Source organism: Talpa occidentalis, unplaced genomic scaffold (assembly GCF_014898055.3).
Source record: "Talpa occidentalis isolate TD23 unplaced genomic scaffold, MPIMG_talOcc4v2.1, whole genome shotgun sequence".
NCBI classification, from domain to species: Eukaryota; Metazoa; Chordata; class Mammalia; order Eulipotyphla; family Talpidae; genus Talpa; species Talpa occidentalis.
In genome coordinates, this window is record NW_026555331.1 from 80,786,810 (window position 1) to 80,807,527 (window position 20,718).

The following is a 20,718-nucleotide window of genomic DNA, read 5'->3' on the forward strand; positions in this document are numbered from 1 at the left end:
CATAAATCATTTTAAAAGATTGTACTTGAAGAACAAAATAACAGGTATGATGCTGGGCAGCCATTTTAGTTAGAACTATTGAGAATTTATTCAGGTCACTCTATTAAAATAATAAATAAAGTATATAATGTTCAGTCATTTCTATTCACCTTCCAAGTCCATGGTCACCCTGAGTAAGTGCTTATCTCTGTACAGTAATATTATTTGTAACAATGCATTTTTTCTTTATTGAAAACATTATAGAATCAATTTGGTCATATTGCTGTTATTAAAATATACTATAAGGTAGCATGCATTTTATCCTAAATGAAAAATAAAATGACCTTGAAATTACTTGTGACACCTAAGGAGTACTTTTGCATAAATATAATAAAGTTAATACATGGCATTGCATATTAACATTAATCTGCAAAACTGATGCCTGTATGACATTGATAAACTTTAACATTACTATTTTATATAGCTACAATGTAACAGAAAATATCTAAAGTTTTCTTGTTCAATAGTAAAAGAAGTTCTTTTAAAAAAGTAGCTGTACTCTTGCCAAAGGCAGAAATCCAATGACAAAGTGACAAAAGGCCAGAGCAAGAAGCCAACTCAGCTCCACCATCAATAGCCAAAAGCAGAGCCTCTTTATAGAAAGGAAAATGTATACCTAATTTCTAACAAGTAACTTATCCACAATATAGCCCTATAGGGAGTTTGGAAATAGAAGAGTCAGCAATAAAGGGCAGCAGTATCTTCAAAAGGACATGATTAAGTGTCTGACTAAGGCTTCTGCTTGTTTGTGCATTGAATTTTTTTTCCCCTTTAGTTTGCAACACAAAGACAGGTCCCATAGGAAGAAAAAATTGTCATCCACATAGTACTTCTCTCAGTCAGGTACAGATAACTACATCCCTCCCTGCGGGAAGAAATCCTTTTTATTGAACACTGTGGGCACATTCTTTACTTGCTTACATTATTTGGGTGTCAGTTATTGGAGTCTTGCACCCCCTCCTTCCTTATTGGAGCCAACAATTCTTAGCATAATGCTTAAGGACTCCTCCTTACATTTCCATTCCCAGTCCAGACACTTTTACTCTAACTGACCCCTGTCTGTCTTTCACAGTCACAGGATATTACATGCTTTTGTATTTGTTGTTAAACTCTGTAAAAACAAAGATGAAACAAACAAACAAACAAGACTAGCCAATATAAGCAAGATAACAAACAAAATGGCAATATGAAGTGGAAATGTGCCAAGTATATCATTTGGTTTATTTCCATGTTATCCTACATTCCTGCCTTACAGATGAAGGTACAAATTGCTGAGGCCTCACACCCAGGAGGAATAGAGCTTTGATTTAAAACCAGGTTGTCTGATCTAGCACTACAGGAACATATTGTCTCCTCCATTTTAGTAATTAATTTTGAAACTTAGACCTTCCTAGCTAGCATTGCTGTTCACACCTTTCCATTTTGCCTGCATCCTCATGTATCACTATGTATGTAGTGATGACTATATATGATATGACTATTGTGTGGTGTGCCTGGAAATGTGTTAGGTGTTTTTTTTTAATGTTTGAAATTATTTAACCATTATATTCATCCTATGACAGTGACATTATTATCCTCATTATACAGAATTTAAGTGATGCATGGAATGCCATCACATTTTGCAAATTGTTGAGCTAGAATTCAGACCCTCGCCCTTGTCTCTTTACCTCTCCACTGCTTTTACTCTATTACATGTAAATTATTCCCTATTTTTCTCATGTGTCAACTCTTCTTTAGCTAACTATACATTCTTTTAAAATAGGAGCAATACCTGTGAGTCTTATTTAGTCCCTGTAAGCACCTAACAAAGAAAGCAGCACAGTAACAGCTAACTCAAAGTATTGATTTACAATCTTTGAATCCTTGTCCTGATTTGTAAAGTCTCCAACTGAGTCCTCAAATTCACTGCAAAATACATTGACTCCTGAAAAATATCTCATGACAAAGATGTTCCCATTCAAGATATGATTTTGGTCAGTTGCAGAGAATGTCAAGTTCAAGATTGATTCCAATGAAATATTGATTCCCAGAAATGTAATTATTGTTGACCTTTCTAGACTTTCAATTTCCAAAAATAAATTTCAAGCCATGGATAATCCTGAAACAGATATATCTACACATCCCCTCATGGCCTTTGGCTGAAGTATTTCCTAGGACTGAGCAAAATATGTATGCATTATCCATTTTCTCTTATTCATCATGTTATTTAAAATTCTACTTTCCATTGCCAGAACCTTGATTCATCTTCATCCACTGTCGGATTATTCTATGCATCCTGGTGTCTCTTTTCTCTTTCTACTCTTTCTATGTATTCCCCTATATGGACATCCAAAAGTTCTATCGTGATATTTGGTCATGCAATAAATGAAGAAGAATGCTACTGAGTTTTTGCTGGTACTCCTAGGAAATGCTTTCTGGTATTTACTTAGAAGTTGAAGGGCATCATCATTTCTTATCAATGAAGCTTATCTTTTCTTTTCATACTGCAGAAAACACATTTTTCTGCTAAACTGGGTAAAAATGCCCCCTGCCATCATTGCAGTTATTACAGAATGGAGACTAGCTGATAAATACAGCCACTAAGGAGGAAACCGATTCCTGGCCAGAGTTTTAAAGAGCATTTAAGCAGATGTCTATCAATTAAAATTTTCCATGGCATCAGTGGCAGAAGCAAAAATTCTCTAGAAATAATTTTTTAAAGTCAACTGTATTTTGGTCATATAAGGTAAACACAGACATGTGTGAAGACTATAAAACAAGAAGCAAAAATTCCAAGAGAGAGGTTCTGGGAATATACAGATGAACAACACGGACAAGATCATAGATTCTACCTTACCTACTGGTCAGAAATACCAGCTATAGCAGAAGAGTAAATAGGGGTTAGGAATCACATCCTATCTAAATTTTGTATGATTCTTGTTCATTAGTAATAGTGTAAAATATGTATTATTCTCATAACAAAATGTAGGTTCATTCATTCTCAGCAGTACTGCATATCACTTTATTAACCTATAGAATTAAAAGAATTTATCTAGTGACATTCATTTTTATATGCAAGTCAAATACAAGACTTAATTTAGCCTAATTATGAAATTCTAAATAGTTATATTCTGCTTAGGTATGTCGGCACACTATAGAGCAGTATATGACTATTTCCCTTCCCTGAATTCATCCAACACTGTAAGAATGTATATCCCTTTGTGTTGCCCTTTGCAATTTATGAATTAATCCTATCCCAGCAGATGGTCTGAAAATCTCTTGAAAATAACAATTGTGTGTTATATTGCTTGCATAGTAGAACTGTAATAACTAATAAAAGTAAGTAATCCAAATCTTCGTAACACAGCTAAACCCCTACCCTATACCAAACTGCTAGAACAGCATAGAAGTTTTTTGGTTTTTTTTAATGATTTTAGGTATGAGTTATTTTGTTTTTGTTTGTGCATCCCTTTTATCTCAGATATCCCTCCAATATCAGAAAAAGAAGTAACTTGCTCCTTTCTAAATCCAGTCTTCAGTACTAGCTAAGTTCGATGCTAGATCCACCATAACTACCTATAAGTAACAATCTATGAAATAGTAAAGCTCTGAATTTTTTTAAGATTTATTTATTTATGCATACAAGATCTGGGGTACAGGCCAGAGGTGTTGGGGGTAAGAGGATTCACCAGAGTGGGGAGCAGAACAGTCAGATCTACTGAAATACACTGCTGAGGGAAGCAGGGGGCGAGACAGGAAAGGTCTGCTGCACCATGTGGGTCACCTCCCTGGCCGGGGATCGATTCTTGCTGCAGAAGCTGTGGATAGCTTCACAGTGCTGTGACTTAACCCCTTGCACCACCAGTGAGGCCCCAAAATGCTTTTTTTTCCCAAAGCTTAGAAGAATACAAGACAAAAGAGGTCCTTATCAAGGGTGATTCTGTCTCCTCCTGTAGGAGACAAAATATTTTCTACTTTTAGCATTCCAATAGTAAGAACTTAATTTCTAAATATGTTGCTAAAGTTATAATAATTGTGTGACTTTCAAAGAGAATTAAAATATCTGTACCTATGTATCAATAACTATCTGTATCTGTCTACATTAGCTTAAATACTGGACATCGATTTATACTTCTCTAGTATCAGAAATATAAAAATCTTGTTCCTTAGATCAAATTAATTTTCAAAATGAGGAAATAGACCTGTTAGAATTAACTGCTCTGAAATTGGTCTCAAAAATAGAAGGCAAGGACTTCTGTTTTCATCCCAAATCTGCTAGTTATCATCCTAAATTAACCAGGGTCAACCAAAGAAATTCTGGGTTATACTACTTTATAAATAAAAGCATTTCTAAGGTCCTGTTAAATTATATGCCTGTATGATGAGTCTAACTTTTCTATTCTACTTCTTTGCAATGGATCCACATCTTTAGCCTTTTCTAGTGCTAATGTTAATAAATGTGGATTTTCTCCAACTCTTCAAGCATATGTGAAAATGTATTCCAATTGTAGTTGTAATATTTCCACAGTATGGGTGGCTGATACATACTTTGTGTCACATATGACACCTACTAACTTTGACCCTAATTACCTCTAATAGACACTCTACAATAATTTCAATGACACTTGTTTTTAGTCTGTCTTCAAAAAAATGAGTATACATAAACCTGGTGTACAGACTTCTTTTTGAGTATTTCTGAAGTCACCAATGCAAGCTTTGCAAAGTTTTGTGACAATACAATTACAAAGTGTGGCACAGCAGACCTCTCCTGCTGTGCCCACTGCTCCCCTCAGCAGCGTATTTCATCAGTCTGCCTGTTCTGTTCTCTGCTCTGTCTCTGGTGAATCCTCTCATCCTCCCATGCAGCACATCTAGTCTTTACCCTGGTTCTTACATAAAAATAAATAAATCTTTAAAAAAAATACAAAATGTGAGTGACAAATATTTCTTCTGGATTATATGATGGTGGGACCAAGATTTTGTATAGTTTTTCTTGGTTTTGAAATGAACATAACCTAGTTTATAGTATTTATTTTAGTCCATATGAATGCCTTGTTTTCCAAGTAAACTTATATTTTAAGAGAGTTTTCTTACCTTGGCCCATATTCCCTTCTTGAAGTTAATACTTTAAGATTTGAGACAGAGAGTTTCTGTGTAGCATACTGCTTTCACAATTGCTAGTTTTCTCTAAGTTTGAAAGTAAATTACCTATTAGAATTTCAATAGATGGAAGCCTACAGCAGCCAGCATAAAGTAATGAAGCGCCTTTGTGAGTATAATCACTATTTAAACATCTCTGGTTAGAGAATAAGTAAACCAAATGCAGCAGACTTTTTATCAGACATGATAGCAGGCATTCTGGAGAAAAGAGAGAATGCCCTCAGAGCTTTGGTCTTTATCTGGTTTTAATGTTCTTGAAAGGAAAGCCACTGATTTAGTATTGTTTTAGTACATTATTTCGGGAGTTTCCAGGCCTGCTTGTCTCACGTGTTAAACATGAGCACGGTTGCTTAAAAGTGTATAGATTTATTCTGAACAATCTGAGCAGGCTAAGAATGGGTTCTCACTTGACATCATCTGAATATATATAAAGAAAACATATTTGCAGTTAATTCCCAAGCAAAGGTGAATCTAGGTCAGAATCTCTTAAGGGCCATTTCTCCCCTATATAGCCTGTTACAAATGGTGAATTAAAAAATAAAAAGGGTTGTAATTGAGCAGGTGTCACTAGCAACTTTCTAGAAATCTTAGTTACCTGACATTTTCATTGATTTCTCTTATATTAGAAAATGAAGTGTCAGACATGATTAATTACATTTTTACAATAAGTAGTTACGGCAGGAAAAATGACTAAACGAAAGTACTTCCTCTCCAGTGTACAAAGGATGTATTCATTTAAAAGTATTCAATTAGGTGAATATAATATGTCTATATTTATTGCAGTCATATCTATCTGTGGGCTGAATTGATGGGGCGGTAATTACTACCTTTATAAATGGGATAGTATTGTTGGTCTGCAGGAAGAAAACCCATTTTCTTATAATATTTTACACACCCACACAACAGATACATTCTAAAATTTTTCTTTCAACTACAGAAATTTTACCATTAAATTTCCAGTGGCTCTAATGATTTTAAATATGATCTGTCAGTATATTCTTTTTGGTTTTTTTGTTTTTGTTTTTGTTTTTTGTTTTTTGTTTTTGAGGCTTACAGTGGTTGTTCTGCTTCATGGAAAATAACAAAAGGGAACTGAAAGTCTCAAGATATTTTCATACAAAAGGGCTTTCATTTGGCATTGTAGCTGGAGCTCAGCTGTATGCATTATATAGCATGAATTAGATTATTTTTACACCATACATTGATTTTCTTTTAGTTCAGGGAAAGTAGGACTATTAAAATGCAATTTAGTTGTATGCTTTTATTTCTAAACAGTAGACTATTTTTAAGAGTACTTTTAGCTTTGTAAAAATTGGGCAGAAAGTACAGAGAATTCTCATAAACACGTTCCTACCCTTAAACATAGTTTTGCTTAATATTAATATTCTACTGCAGTCAATGTGTTACCATTGATGAACCCATATTAATACTTTACATTAGAATTTATTATGTGAGTTGAGTTTTGACACCATCATACATGTTTCAGCCTTTCCAGTTCTCTCCCTGTTAGCACAATAAATAACCAGGAAAAGGTAAAAAAGAAATCATAATATTTACTCCTCTGTGCTACATATATTTATTTATGAAGTCATTAATGAGTGTTTTATGGGCATAAACTCTAGGCCAAGGACTGCTCTGTAATAGATTCAACTACTTTCCTGACTTGGAAAATATTTTTTCATATACCCTCTTCCTGCCACCCAAGAATGTTGCATGGCTTTACTGGTGACAGCTGGGATTTTCTCTGTTAGAAATTAGTAGTCATTGCATCTCAGTGGAATGATACTATATTGGATCCAACAAGGTTCATTGGTTTATACATTTTACTGTTTCTTTGGTTGTTTAAAGAAAAAACAAAAACAACCAATCTATGACCTTTATAAACTTCTGCAATTCAGCATCTGTATTCAATCGATAAACAATGTGGAATTTCTATCTGTCCTCTTTTCCCCTCCATAGAAGACAAGCATAATTAAGCAATAAAGCAATAGCTACTGTTATGATTACCTTAGAGTGCACCTGGGACTGCCTTATACACTTTCTAAAGTGTTTTTCTGAAGAACTGTACATTAATTTATGCTGTGGAAGAAGAAGTTGGTGGTATAGAATGCTGATGAACAGTAGTTCTAATGAAAATGCATGTGTTTTTGCAAAAATCAGTAGCCTTCCTATACACAAACCATAAATCTGAAGAAGAAGAAATAAAAAAAAACATCCCTTTTATTATCAAAACAAAAAAAAAAAATCAAATACTTGGTAATAAATCCAGCAAAAGAGGTAAAGGACCTATACAAAGAAAACTATAAAACACTGTTAAAAGAAATAGAAGAAGACACAAAGAGATGGAAAGACATCCCCTGCTCATGGATTGGAAGAATAAACATTATTAAAATGGTCATCCTATATATACAAATTCAATGCCATTCCAATAAAAATTTCAATGTCATTCTTCAAAGAAATAGAACAATTATTGATGAAATTAATATGGAAGCACCAAAAACCCCGAATAGCCAAAGCTCTCCTGAAAAAAAAAAAAGAAGGGAATGGAGGCATCACACTCCCAGACTTCAAACTATACTACAAAGCCATAATCATCAAAACAGCATGGTATTGGAACAAGAACAGACACACCAATGGAATCAAATAGAAAATCCAAAAATAAAACCACAGATTTATGGTCAACTAATATTTGACAAAGGAGCAAAGAATATGCATTGGAGCAAAGAAAGTTTGTTCAATAAATGGTGTTGGGAAAACTGGGTTACCAAATACAAAAGAATGAAGATTGACTACTACCTCACACCGTGCACAAAAACCAACTCAAAAGGATTAAAGAACTAGACATAAGACCTGAAACCATAAAATACATAGAAGGAAATATAGGCAAAACACTACATGACATGCACCTCAAAGACATATTTACAGACACATCACCCAAAGCAGTGATAGTGAAGGCAAAGATAAACAGCTGGGACTACATTAAATTAAAGAGCTTCTGCACAGCAAAAGAGACAATAACAAAAACAAAGAAAGACCCCACCGACTGGGAGAACATTTTTGCACACAACACTAATGCTAAAGGACTGATCAAAAAAATGTACAAAGAGCTGATGAGACTCAACAAAAACAAAGAAAATAATCCAGTCAAAAAATGGGCAGAAGAGCTAAAAAGAAACTTCTCTGAAGAAGAAATGCAAATGGCCAACAGGCATATGAAAAAATGTTCAACATCACTTGTAATCAGGGAAATGCAAATCAAAACTACAATGACATATCATCTCACACCAGTGAGAATGGCACATATTAAAAAAACTAGCAACAACAAATGTTGGCGAGTTTGTGGAGAAAAAGGAACTCTCCTGTACTGCTGGTGGGAGTGCAAACTGGTCCAACCACTATAGAGAGCTGTGTGGAGATTTCTTGACCTACTAATCATAGAGCTTCCATATGCTCCAGCAATTCCACTCGTAGGTATTTACGCAAAGGACACAGCAACATCAATTCAAAGAGCACCTGCATGCCTATGTTTATAGCAGCACTGTTTACAATAGCTAAGCTTTGGAAACAACCCAAATGCCCAAAAACAGATGACTGGATCAAGAAGATGTGATGCATATACACCATGGAATATTACTCAGCATTCAAAAAAGATAAATACATGCCATTTGCAGCAACATGGATGGACCTGGAAGGGATCATGCTCAGCAAAATAAGCCAGAAAGAAAAAGAAAAATACCGGATGGTCTCACTCATAGCAGGAATCTAGAAAACTTAAATAAGGGACCAGGAAAAAGAATAACTATAAGAAAGAAAATATCAAAATCAACAAACAACTATGAACCAGAAACACTCTATGTGGGGTGGGGGGCAGAGAAAGGAGGGCTTGGGGTCAAAATAAGGGGGTTGTAATTGTATGGGGAATATAAAAATAAAATTTAAATAAAAAAGAGGCAATTTCTAATCAAACAAAAAAAAGAAAATGCATGTGTTTTTTAAAAATAATCTCTGTTCAAATGCAGCCAATTAGGAAGCTTCTCCAAAATAAGCAGTTATACAAGCAAACTTTAAATATTTAATTGTTGCTTCATGAACAGAAATGCAATCATCACTCTGGCATCTTGCTAGCAGGACAAAAATGTGCCAATTCTTTCCAAATTAGAAATGATGGCGAGCTGTCCCAAAGGCATGCCACCCAGTGACAAGTTTACATATTTAATGTGGTTGTATTCATCTAATCTGGGCAGCTTGAAGGAGTCATTAACCTTAATGAGAGGGAAAAACTCTTTTTCAAATCCAAAAAGTGACTGAGATCACACCTACTTGGGAATTAATGGTAAGAACTAGTTTTGTTCTTCTATTTCAAGTATGGAAACTAATTCTTAATTCTCAAATAATTGGTTATTTGGCTTGATGAGAAATTCTTAATTCTTAATTCTCAAATATTTGGCTTGATGGGAAGAGATTGCAGACTCAAAAATCTGTAGTTCTGACTATGAATCTATGTACAGTTGCCACTTTCCATTACTTTACATCACTTTTACACTTTCCATTACATCAATTTTTCAGTAAGATACTTAGACTTAAAAATCTACAGTTTTAAAAGGGAAGATTATTCTAAACGTCTAAAAATTCTATATGTTTAAAACTATATTTATTCCATTATCATTTCAACTATATGACTGACAGTGCCAGGATAGGCTAATATATATAATGAGAAAAACATTCTCTGCTATTTATTCATTTCAGTTAATCAAGAAATATTTATTGAATTTATTGAGTATATTCAAAAAAACAAGTACCATGCTAGATGCTATAAAATGCAAATACTATTCTTCTTTTAAAAGAAGCCAGTAACAACTTTAGGAAAATTAATATTGATAACATTAATGTTAATTAAGCATACTTCTTATTTAATTATGTACCCTCTTGACTGTGTGTGGAATTCCTAAATCATCCAAAAGTTAAAAAAAACATATTGAGAGATAAAAACATCTGAAAATCCTGATTATGCAGGCTAAATTTTTATTTGCTAGCAAGTTTGTTCCTTCATAGAAGATGGTCAGCTAAAATGATAAGAGCTTCTCTCACTCCTCAGATTTTCATCACAAAGTGATCATTTGTAGAGTTTTAGGCTAATGATATTATTTTTAGTAATTTTCTCATTTCACATGCATGCATGCATATACACACACTATAACCAAGCATCAAGTACCTACTTTTACCAAGCATGAAACTAAATGCTTCCATTAACTGATTTCATTTTATGCTCACAATAATTGCACAAGTTGGGCCTCCCCTGGTGGCGCAGGCAGTTGAGCAACGCACTGTGAAGCTGTCCGCAGCCTCTACAGCGCGGGTTCGATCCTGGCCGGCCGGGGAGATACCCACATGGCACAGCAGACCTCTCCTGTCTGCCCACTGCTTCCCTCAGCAGTGTGTTTCAGTCAGTCTGCCTGTTCTGTTCCCCGCTCTGTCTCTGGTGAATTCTCTCACCCTCCCATGCCTCTGGCCTGTACCCCGGTTCTTGTATAAATAAATAAATAAATCTTTAAAAAAATAATTGTACAAATTACTCATTATTCCCAATAATTTTTACTAAGATAACAGAAAACTTGAGTATTGAGATGGCTGTAAGGTAGAGGCTGAGATTCAAGTTGGTCGTTCTTCAAAGACTAATTTTTCCCATATAACAATTTCTTTTAGAGATGCAGAAAGATGATAGGGAACAAAAGAGTTTTCTGAATCAGTGACAGTGACAGCCACTTGATCAGAGGAGGGGGAAATAAACTCTGAAGTAGAATTTTACTTGGGGCCAATATAAAAGAACTGGTTAGAGAATATTACAATTCTTAAAGCAATCTCTTACACATAACAGTGAAAGGTCAAATGCGAGCTTTCATACAAAGAATATGAATTCAATCCTCAAAGCTCTGAGCTGGTATTACTATCAAGGAGATAGGAAGAACAGCAATTGATTTCTTTTCTTCCTTTTTAATAATCAGGGCACACATGTGTGGCTAGTGGAAAAAGGAGTAGCACCTTGTATTTTCCTAGCCCATCAGCTCTAAGAGCTTCATAGATTTTTAATATTATAATTAGGCTCTATTCTCTCTCAGAGCTAGGTAATCTATGACATTGCAATCTACCAAAAAAAAAAAAAAAAAGAGTTATCAGAGATAGCCCAGAATTATATGGCATCTGTATAAAAAGCCTGTGATTGGGACAGCAATGAGCATGCTGATTAATAGCTCTGAAGTCATACAGATTTGAGTCTGAATCCAGTCTCTGCTCTTCAACACTGAGCAAATTTCTAATGTGTTTGTGCCTTGCCTTCTATATCTTCACATGGAACGAAATAACAAGTGTGAAGTGCTTGGCACCTTTCTGGTTTCAGTAAGAGTTCAATGAAAGTTACTATGTAATCATAATTATAATAATAAAAATAATTTGATAGCAAACATCCAAATTTCTAATTAAATGCAGTGCTCCAGTCAAAATACATGCACATTACAGACACACTTGTTATATGCATGAATATAAAATTCTTGGTGTGAAAAAGTACATTTTCTCTCCTTGCCCCCAAAATATTATTTATGAATAGTAATTAATCACTACAAATTTCTTACTGAAGTTCAACATAAAATGCCCACTGGCAATACCTAATGTTTTTTAAATGATTCTTGTTAAGATAACTGTCTTATTCAATTTATAATTCATTTTCAACCATTTAATGAATCACTGATAATGGTTGAAAAGCTTTCTTTTATTTAGTAAATGTTATTTTTTTCTGTTAAATAAGTTTCCAAAGCTTCCTCTTCCTGCTTACAGTGAGAAATGAAAATGAATAGCAAATAAATGATTGTTACACATCAAATATTGCATATCTATCATATTATTGTGAATTTTATTCTCTTCTTAATTTTTTAATTTAATGATACTGAGACTAGATAGCAGTATTTACTCCTTTCATATTTACTCACTATCACTCACTGTATTTACATATTATATAATTATTTCAGACAATAAATGTCACTTAATTTTAATTCAAGGCTGTTTGACAGTAAAAGAATCCTTATCATTCAACAAAAAAAGACAAGGATTTAGTGAATCTAAGTGTGTGAGAGAGAAATATGACTTTTTTCCCATTATTCTTAAGTACTATGAACTAGTTCATACTCTAACACAACTAAAGATTATCACGCTGGCCTGTATACTTCATTACATGTGACTGTCCCATAATTAGACTATAAACTTCTAAAGTTAAGATCCAATAAGAAGTTAACATTCAGAAGTTTCTTAATAAGAGATTCTTGATTGTATTAATAATGGCTAGTTGGACGAATGCTTAGTTAGATGGGTGGATGAATTATTGGATGGATGAGGTAGAGGCAGTGATACAGTGGAATGTCTGCCCCTGTTTTACCATTACCTGTCTTCAATACAAATCAAGACATTACTAAATATCAGTTGCCTCTTCTGCTAAATGGTAGATTTGGGCTATACAGTACCTCTCTCCTAAAAAGTCTAAGACCCTCCAGCTTTCGGATACATGCAGCTAGACAAACTCAACTCTATTTCTAAAGATAATCCAGTATCCAGTTTCACACAAAAAAAGTGATTTTCATCTCTCACTTTTATCTCAAGGTTTGTATCTCATCTATTATTAATCTTTTGGATCAATATATATTCATGGCATCGTTATGTCATAGTAGGAAAAAGGAAACTAAACATCTTTTTATTCTCTCTTTATGAACTAAGTTAACATAAACACTGAATGATTACAGGGTATAAGTTCATACCCCTTCAAATGTATGTGCCACACTATCCCCACCATCAAAGTACCCATAATCCTCCACTATAGTCCACCAGGTGCCCAATCACTTTGCTTCTCACATCCTACCTCCCGTTCTGGTAGCCTCAATTTTTTAGTCAGATTTCTCAAATTTGGGTAGTTTTAGTTTTATCTGTTCATTTGTTTTATATTTATTCCACATGTGAGTGAAATCATCTGGTATTTGTTTTTCTTCTCTGATTTATTTCATTTAGCATAACCCATCCCAGTTCCACCCATACTGTCATAAATGGCAAAATTTAATCTTTTTTAGTTTTATTTTTAAAAATTTTATAAATATTTATTTTAATAGTATTTTATTGAGGTAATGTTGGTATACAGCACCATGTATGATTAGAGGACACAGGTCATACCTCTTCAGAGGTATGTTACCAATTCACACTCAAAACCAAGGTACTCAAAGTCCACCATAATCCATCGGGCCTCTCTCTACTTGCCCCACTCTTCCTTCCCATCTGGTATGCTCAATTCTATAGTCAGATTTCTAGGGTTTATTTTGGTTCAGTTTTGTCTGTTCTTTTGTTTTGTTTCTCTCTTTTCACATACGAGTGAAGTCATCTAGTATTTGTCTTTCTCCTTCTGACTTATTTTTGCTTAGCACAATCCTCTTAGTTCCCTCCATATTGTCACAAATTGGCAAGGGTTCATCACTTTTTATTGCTGAATAGCATTTCATTGTGTTTATATAGCATATCTTCAAATTTAATAATCTGTCATCGGGCACTTACATTGTTTCCATTCTTTGGCTATTGTAAATAGTGCCACAGTGAACATAGAAATATGTACATCCCTAATAATTAATTTTTGTATCCTTTGGAAGATATTTTGTATTTAGTAGAATTAAATCTACTAAATGCTAAATAGTATTTAGTAGAATTAATATCTAAATATTTAGATATTTAGTAGAATTGCTGACTCATATGGTAGATCTATTTTTAATATTTTGAGCAACCTCCATACTGTTTTCCATAGATTCTGGAACAGTTCATGTTCCCACAAACAATGTAAGAGTTTCCTTTTCCTCTACATCCTTCTCAACACTTGTTGTTCTGTTTTTTTAATATGGATGTGAAGTTGTTTCAATTGTGGTTTTGATTTGCATTTCCCTGACAATAGTGATAATGAGCTTTTTTTCCCATATGTTTATTGACCATTTGCATGCCTTTTTTTTTTTTTTGGTGAAGTGACTAATTAGCTATTCTTCCCTTTTCTCTTTTTTTAAAACTTTTTTTTTTTATTTTTTTAAAGATTTATATTTTATACAATACCTGGCACAGGCTAGAGGCACGGGAGGGTGAGAAGATTCAGCAAAGATAGAGTAGGGAGCAAAAAAGGCAGACAGACAGAAAGCACTGCTGAGGGGAGCAGTGGGCATGACAGGAGAGGTCTGCCGTGCCATGTGGGTTTCTCCCTGGCTGGCCAGGAATCAAACCTGCACTGCAGAAGCTGCAGACAGCCTCACAGCGCTGTGCTCAACCCGCTGTGCCACCAGGGAGGCCTTCTTTTTTCTCTTTTTGATTGATTTCTTTTCTTGTTGAATTGCATGAAGATTCTTATGCATTCCTTTAAGGATTCCTCTTGTTTACCAAACTTGACTATATTCCTACTTGAGCTTCTATTTTCCCTATTTCTAATCCCTGATCACATACTGTTGGATTTATGTTTTTACTTTTGTATTTGATAGACACGGCATATTTTGTTATGGCATTTATATTCCTTCTGTGTACTTTTCCCTCTTAATAGTTGAAAAGGGAGGGCCTTGGAGAATATTATTAATTCTTCATGTTGATCCCTTTTATAGTGGGAAGGGAAATGGGAATATCAGCATCATTTCCTGTTAAGGAAAATGAAGCACGGAATGCCTATGTCATTTAATCTGATGATTTTGTAAAACTGAACTTTCACAGATTTGACATATGACTGAAGCGTTGGTACATCTCTCATAACTATGAAATTTTGCATTGAAAATCATGCACTATAATAATGAAAAGATGTTTCAGAAAGAAAGGGTGTTCAGCTGGAGATATCAAGAGTAACTATAAAGTTTCACTACAGGTCATTGAGCTGTGTACAACTTGGAATAATAATAAAAGATATTTTAAACCACAGGTTTACTTTGAATTCTCAGTTGCATCCCCTCCCCCAGTTCATGAAGCAGGAACACTTATGAGCATGGAGGCACAGTTGTTCAATGCACTGATCATAACCAACATATGTGGACAGTTTTCTAAGGCTATTGTTCCAGTGAAATAATGAAGTAAGAAGAAAGCAGTCCCCAGTCCCAATCTAGTCCCCGAAATTATACTATGAAAGCACATGACAAAAAATCCTAGCAAGACTGGATGAGAAATCATGGTTGCCCCTGAGACTAAGACTGAGAGCCCTCTTCAGAGAGTTGTCCTGCAGTCTGGGTGATGTGAGCATGCCTCACAAGGTCAGCACCGTTCTTGAGAAAATATGGAGACGGTGATTCAGAGCACTGTCCCTGTCACTGAGAACCAGGCTCACTGGGCACACCCTAGCTCTCCACACCTATCTATCAGTTCAGCTTGTGTTTCACTCCACTCAGTTTTTGCCTCCAATGATCCATTAGTCAAACAAGGGCACACGGCTCTCAGGTTTGCAGGGCATGCTCCTGCTCAAGTCCGCAGCCTCCGGACATCTCTCTTTATCGACTTTCATCATATGGAGTTGAATTTCTTGATATTCAAGTGTCCCTTCTTGTGCAGTTTGTTAGAGTCTCCAATATCCAGAGTTATTCCAATATTGCCTCAAGTCACAGGACTCTGGGTTTAGTTTCCTTCTATAAAGGCTTTAGACTGTCCTTCCAGTAGTAAGGCAGGAAACCTCTTCTGACACCTTATTTGTCTAGTTTTCTAGGCATATGTTGTTTGAATATAAATCTTTCTTCACTTACTAATTCAAGAACCATGAGCATGTGATCTAAATATTTATTGAAGCATTGGTAAAATTAGATTAAAATAGAACTTATTTTTATAGGGTTGATGTGAGGAATAAGGTAATTCACATGTTAGCCAAATACTTAGCATATAGCTTATGTTCAATAAATATTTGTCATGATTATCTATAGGCAGTGCAATAGTTCAAGAGGATTTTTAAGTAAGGAAATGATGTGGCCAAAACATTGAGATAGAACATACCCAATATTGTCAGAATAATAATTTTGAAAAATGTGATAAACCCACTGGTGATATCTAGCAGATATTGAAGCTTATGGAATAAGCATTTCTGGAGTTAGAGATTATACATAAATAAGGTGCTAGTTTATTTATGGTGGTCACACGGGGAGAATATATGAGTGGATTGGTAAGTTGGCTGAAGATGAAATTGTGTGGAACACAAAAATGCAAAGGAGAATATCAGATGAAATAGCTGTGAAGGAAAGCAAATAGGAATGATCACATGTGTTTGGTGATAAGCAACAAAATGATGACTTTCCTCCTGGAAATGTCATGGGAATGCATCCCAGAGGAGGCAAAGAGCTGGGTGTTGACAAAGGAGTTGACCAATTTAACAAATGGGGAAAAGCATTATATGCAAAGAAGAGTAAGTCTAAACATTGACAGTCTTGGTGAGGGTAAAATACAGAAAGAAGTGGGTGAATGCTATAAAACAGTATAGCCCAGCAATTCCACTCCTAGGGATCTACCCAAAGGACATAAAAACATTGATTCAAAAGTACACCTGTACCCCTTTGTTTATTGCAGCACTATTGATAATAGTGAAACCTAGAAACAACCCAAATGCCCAAAAATAGATGACTGGATCAAGAAGCTGTGGCATATATACACAATGGAATATTATTCAGCAATCAAAAAAATAAATAAACTCGTGCCATTTGCACCAATGTGGATGGATCTAGAAGGAATGCTCAGTGAAATAAGCCAGAAGGAAAAAGAAAAATATCAGATAGTTTAACTTATAGCAGGAATATAGGGGAACCAAGTTAAGATATCAGTGTAAAAAATAATAACAATACAAAACACAACAAAGCAAAAACAGACAATTATAAATCAGAGACATACTGCAGGGAAGGAGGAGGGAGAGGGATCAGAGGGAGGGAGGGAGGAGCATAGGGGACTGAGGTGATGGTGCACGGGTGCATTGGTGAAGGAAATTCTATGGGGACTGTACCTGAGGGGGTGGGGGAGAGCAAATATTGTTTAAAAATGAACAATGATGTAAAAAATTAAAAAAATAAAAAAACAGTATAGCCTATGCCTCAACAAAATATTGTAGTATAGGTGTGCAATAATAGGTGCTTCAAGGAGATAGTGGGAGCTTCTGTTTGAGATGAGTCATTGGATAGGGAGAGGAAATGATGGTGAATATTCTAGTTAGGTGAGTCAACAGAACCATAACCAAGAAATGGATGGCAAGAGGAATGAATAATGACTAGTAGGTGACTTCTTTGGGAGTGCTCATTATATATTCATTGATAAGTAAGAGATAAGATAGAGCTCAGAGTTACTTCTGTGACTCTAAGAATTTCCAAAAATTAATGACCCTAACCATATTCTTTTAGTCATAGTAAAATAACAACTTGATTAATATGAGATCTGGTTGAGATAGAGAGAAATATAACCAACATTTTTGCCTTTTTTGAAGGATTTTCCAGAAAAGGAGAAGTCCACAGGAAGGGCCCTGGAAGATGTGAAGGCAAACTTTTACTGTGAATTATGTGACAAGCAGTATCACAAACACCAGGAGTTTGACAATCACATTAATTCTTATGATCATGCCCATAAACAGGTAAGACCAAATGGAAAAAATCCTGCACAGTCCTGGATATATATCTTTAGAAAAGAATTTTGCATACTTAATGTCATCTAAGATGCAGAGGTGAAACCATCACCTTTTTTCCTTGAAAAATTGTGTTTTCTGTTTAAATGTTAGGTAAAATATTTTTTCCTAGAAGCAGCATAAAGCTACAGGTGAACATAGAGATGATCTAAGAGTAGACTGACAATATTCGAAATACATATATGGGAAAATGGAAACCAGTAAAAAATAGAATCCTGTGCAAAATCACCTTCCTAGTTAATGGCAGAACTACAATACTGGACCAGTACTAAGGCAGAATTTATTATAGTCATTTCAAAGGTTCTGAGATATAAGACATACGAGATCTTTGGTAAAATAATTCTCAACAAAAGGTCACATTTTCCCAAGAATGCCCTCTTAGGAAAGAAAGTAGTTACTTAATAAATGAACCATTGCAAACAACACAAACTCATACAGGCAAAACTGAAGGCTAAAGGCAGGTAGAAACCTTTCATTTCTTTTGCTTAATATGCATGGATATATATTGTCAGTGTAGATGGTCTGTCTACACATGGCTATTTTTATTCTCTATTTCTGTATGTGTAAAAAAGGTTGTAGTTTTCATCAGGATTGTGAATAACACTAGGAAATTCCATGTGACTAGAGTATAATTGCTAACAGTTGTGAGAAGGTGTATAGTCCTAATGACAAATGAATGACCTGATATCTTGGAATATGTCAGTACATTTTTATACAATGTAGACATATAAAATATTCAGAATGAATAACTAAATATTTTTACTAATATCACTAATTTTAATTGAGTGCATATAAAATATATGACCTTAGGACATGTAAGTGAGACATAGTTTTTATCTTTAAAAAATGTGACATAAATATATTATCCATTTCTCTGTTAATTTTATTTATCTGATGAGAGCAGAGCAAGGGATAAATTATTTTAGGGCTGTGATCCCTAAATCTAAGTGTGCATAATAATATCTTTGAAATTTAGTAATGCAGATTCCAAGATTCTCTTTCAGATATTCTAATTCTAATTCAGCAATTCTGATGGGGGTCTAGGATATTGCATTTAAGATGATGATAAAGTGAAATTTTTCAAACACCTGTATAAATGAACTGTATGGCTACCACTCAGTGCCAACATTAATCATTTTGTTAATTTATATCATTACCACTTCCTCCCAGCTCCCACCACCACAACACATTATTTTGAAGCAAATTTCAGATATCATATTATTTCATTTGAAAGTGTTTCAAAATGTACAATGACACATTAACAATATAGCCATTATTATATCCTCAAGTTAAGAATAATAATAACTGATCTTGGTGTCAGTTAGGGTCTTATTGCCTTATGAATGACTTATAAACTGGTGCTTGTTGAAATCTGGAGCAAAAAATATCTTTTGTTTGACACACCTTTAAGTGTGTTTTAATATACTTTTAAACTATAGTTTTCCCACTCCCTCTTTAAATTTTACTGCTTCCAATTTATAAAAAACACTAGATTTTTGCACTCATTTGAGATTTTGGTTAATGCAAATCAGTTTAGGCTTTTCACATTTCCCTCTATCTTCTGTATTTCCTTTAAAGTTATTGTTTCAGATAAAAATCTGGTCAAATGCAAGTTAATTATTTTGGGCCAGATTATATTAGAGGGCATCTTGTGTCCTTCATAAAGAGACATGACATACTGCTCTCTCTTTTTATGACTTTAAGTTTTATCTGTGGGTTTATGTACTGTTAGCTTAATCTATCCATCATCAGGTATCCTGCCAGCATTTTTCCACTAATTCTTTATTGTATCCTTTTTTATTGTATTAACATTGGTGGTTTACAACACTGTATATGATGTTAGGGTTATAGGTACATTCCTCTTCAGATATATGGTACCACAACACTCCCAACACAAAGGTACCAATAATAGATGATCATTTGCTTATGTTCATTACTTCATTTGAAGTTATAAAATGATGATTAAATTGTGTCATCCTTTTGTTATTTATTGGATGGAATGTGTCTCTAAAGGGAAGCGTCCCTAAAGCATCATCCTCAAGTCATTTCCTATAGGTGGTCTTCAGGCTGTACATTAAGGAAAAACCCACTCTGGGAATCAGAGAAAAAACCGCTCTGGAATCTCATGGAATGATGACATTTGATTTGTGTTTGAACATGCATTAGTAGATATTGCTAACGTGACTGTAGATGGGATGGCAGTCTTGACAGAAGAAACACAGAAAGCGAAAGTTAGGTAATGGAATAGCCTATGGCATCTTTTGAACATTCTAAGAAGCCTTGGACTACTGGGGGGTGATTCCTCCACCTTTAACCTGCATGCCACAGCTCCCTTGTGCTCCAGAATTTTACAATTCTGCCTTATCAATTTCCTTTTTAATCACTTTATTCAATAATATTTCCATTGGCTTTCCAAGATGTTGATAAATTAACCTTTCCTTATCCTTCTGTCCCATCTGTTTGCCCATTCTAACATTCATAGCATGTTCCTTCATCAAGCAATGATTGTGTTTTATTGTGCATTATTGTGTTAATTGTGAAAAATGGAAAATTTGATCCCCAACTAATGGGGGAGACACATATGTCAATAAAACTTTAAAATGCATTCATTTATATGTTGTGATATGTGGCTAGAACATACAAAACGTGTTTAAGGATGAAGAAATGACAAATAATCTGGAATTCTTAAAGAATGAACAGAATTTAACCATGTGGTCAATAATATTAGGTCCTAAGTGGTACAAAACATATATTAAGGCATGAGAACAGTTAAAAAGTATGACACATATACAGAGAAGCTGCTAAAGATTCATTATGGCCACTAAAGCTACCATCACTCTCCTGAGAGCTCTTTAAAAGTCTTT

At 34.5% G+C, this 20,718-nt stretch overlaps 1 protein-coding gene across 2 annotated transcripts in view; it reads left to right on the forward strand.

Annotated features, from left to right (window-relative positions):
• The window catches only part of ZNF804B (zinc finger protein 804B), an 800,208-nt gene that overhangs the window by 704,250 nt on the left and 75,240 nt on the right, over nucleotides 1-20,718 (forward strand). For both annotated transcript variants that reach the window (XM_054692315.1, XM_054692314.1), the window contains one exon: nucleotides 17,660-17,803. Coding sequence is in view for 1 of the 2 variants with exons in the window: in XM_054692314.1 (XP_054548289.1) it covers nucleotides 17,660-17,803 (144 nt within the window). In the remaining variant the exon portion in view is untranslated. The remainder of the gene's footprint in view (nucleotides 1-17,659; nucleotides 17,804-20,718) is intronic.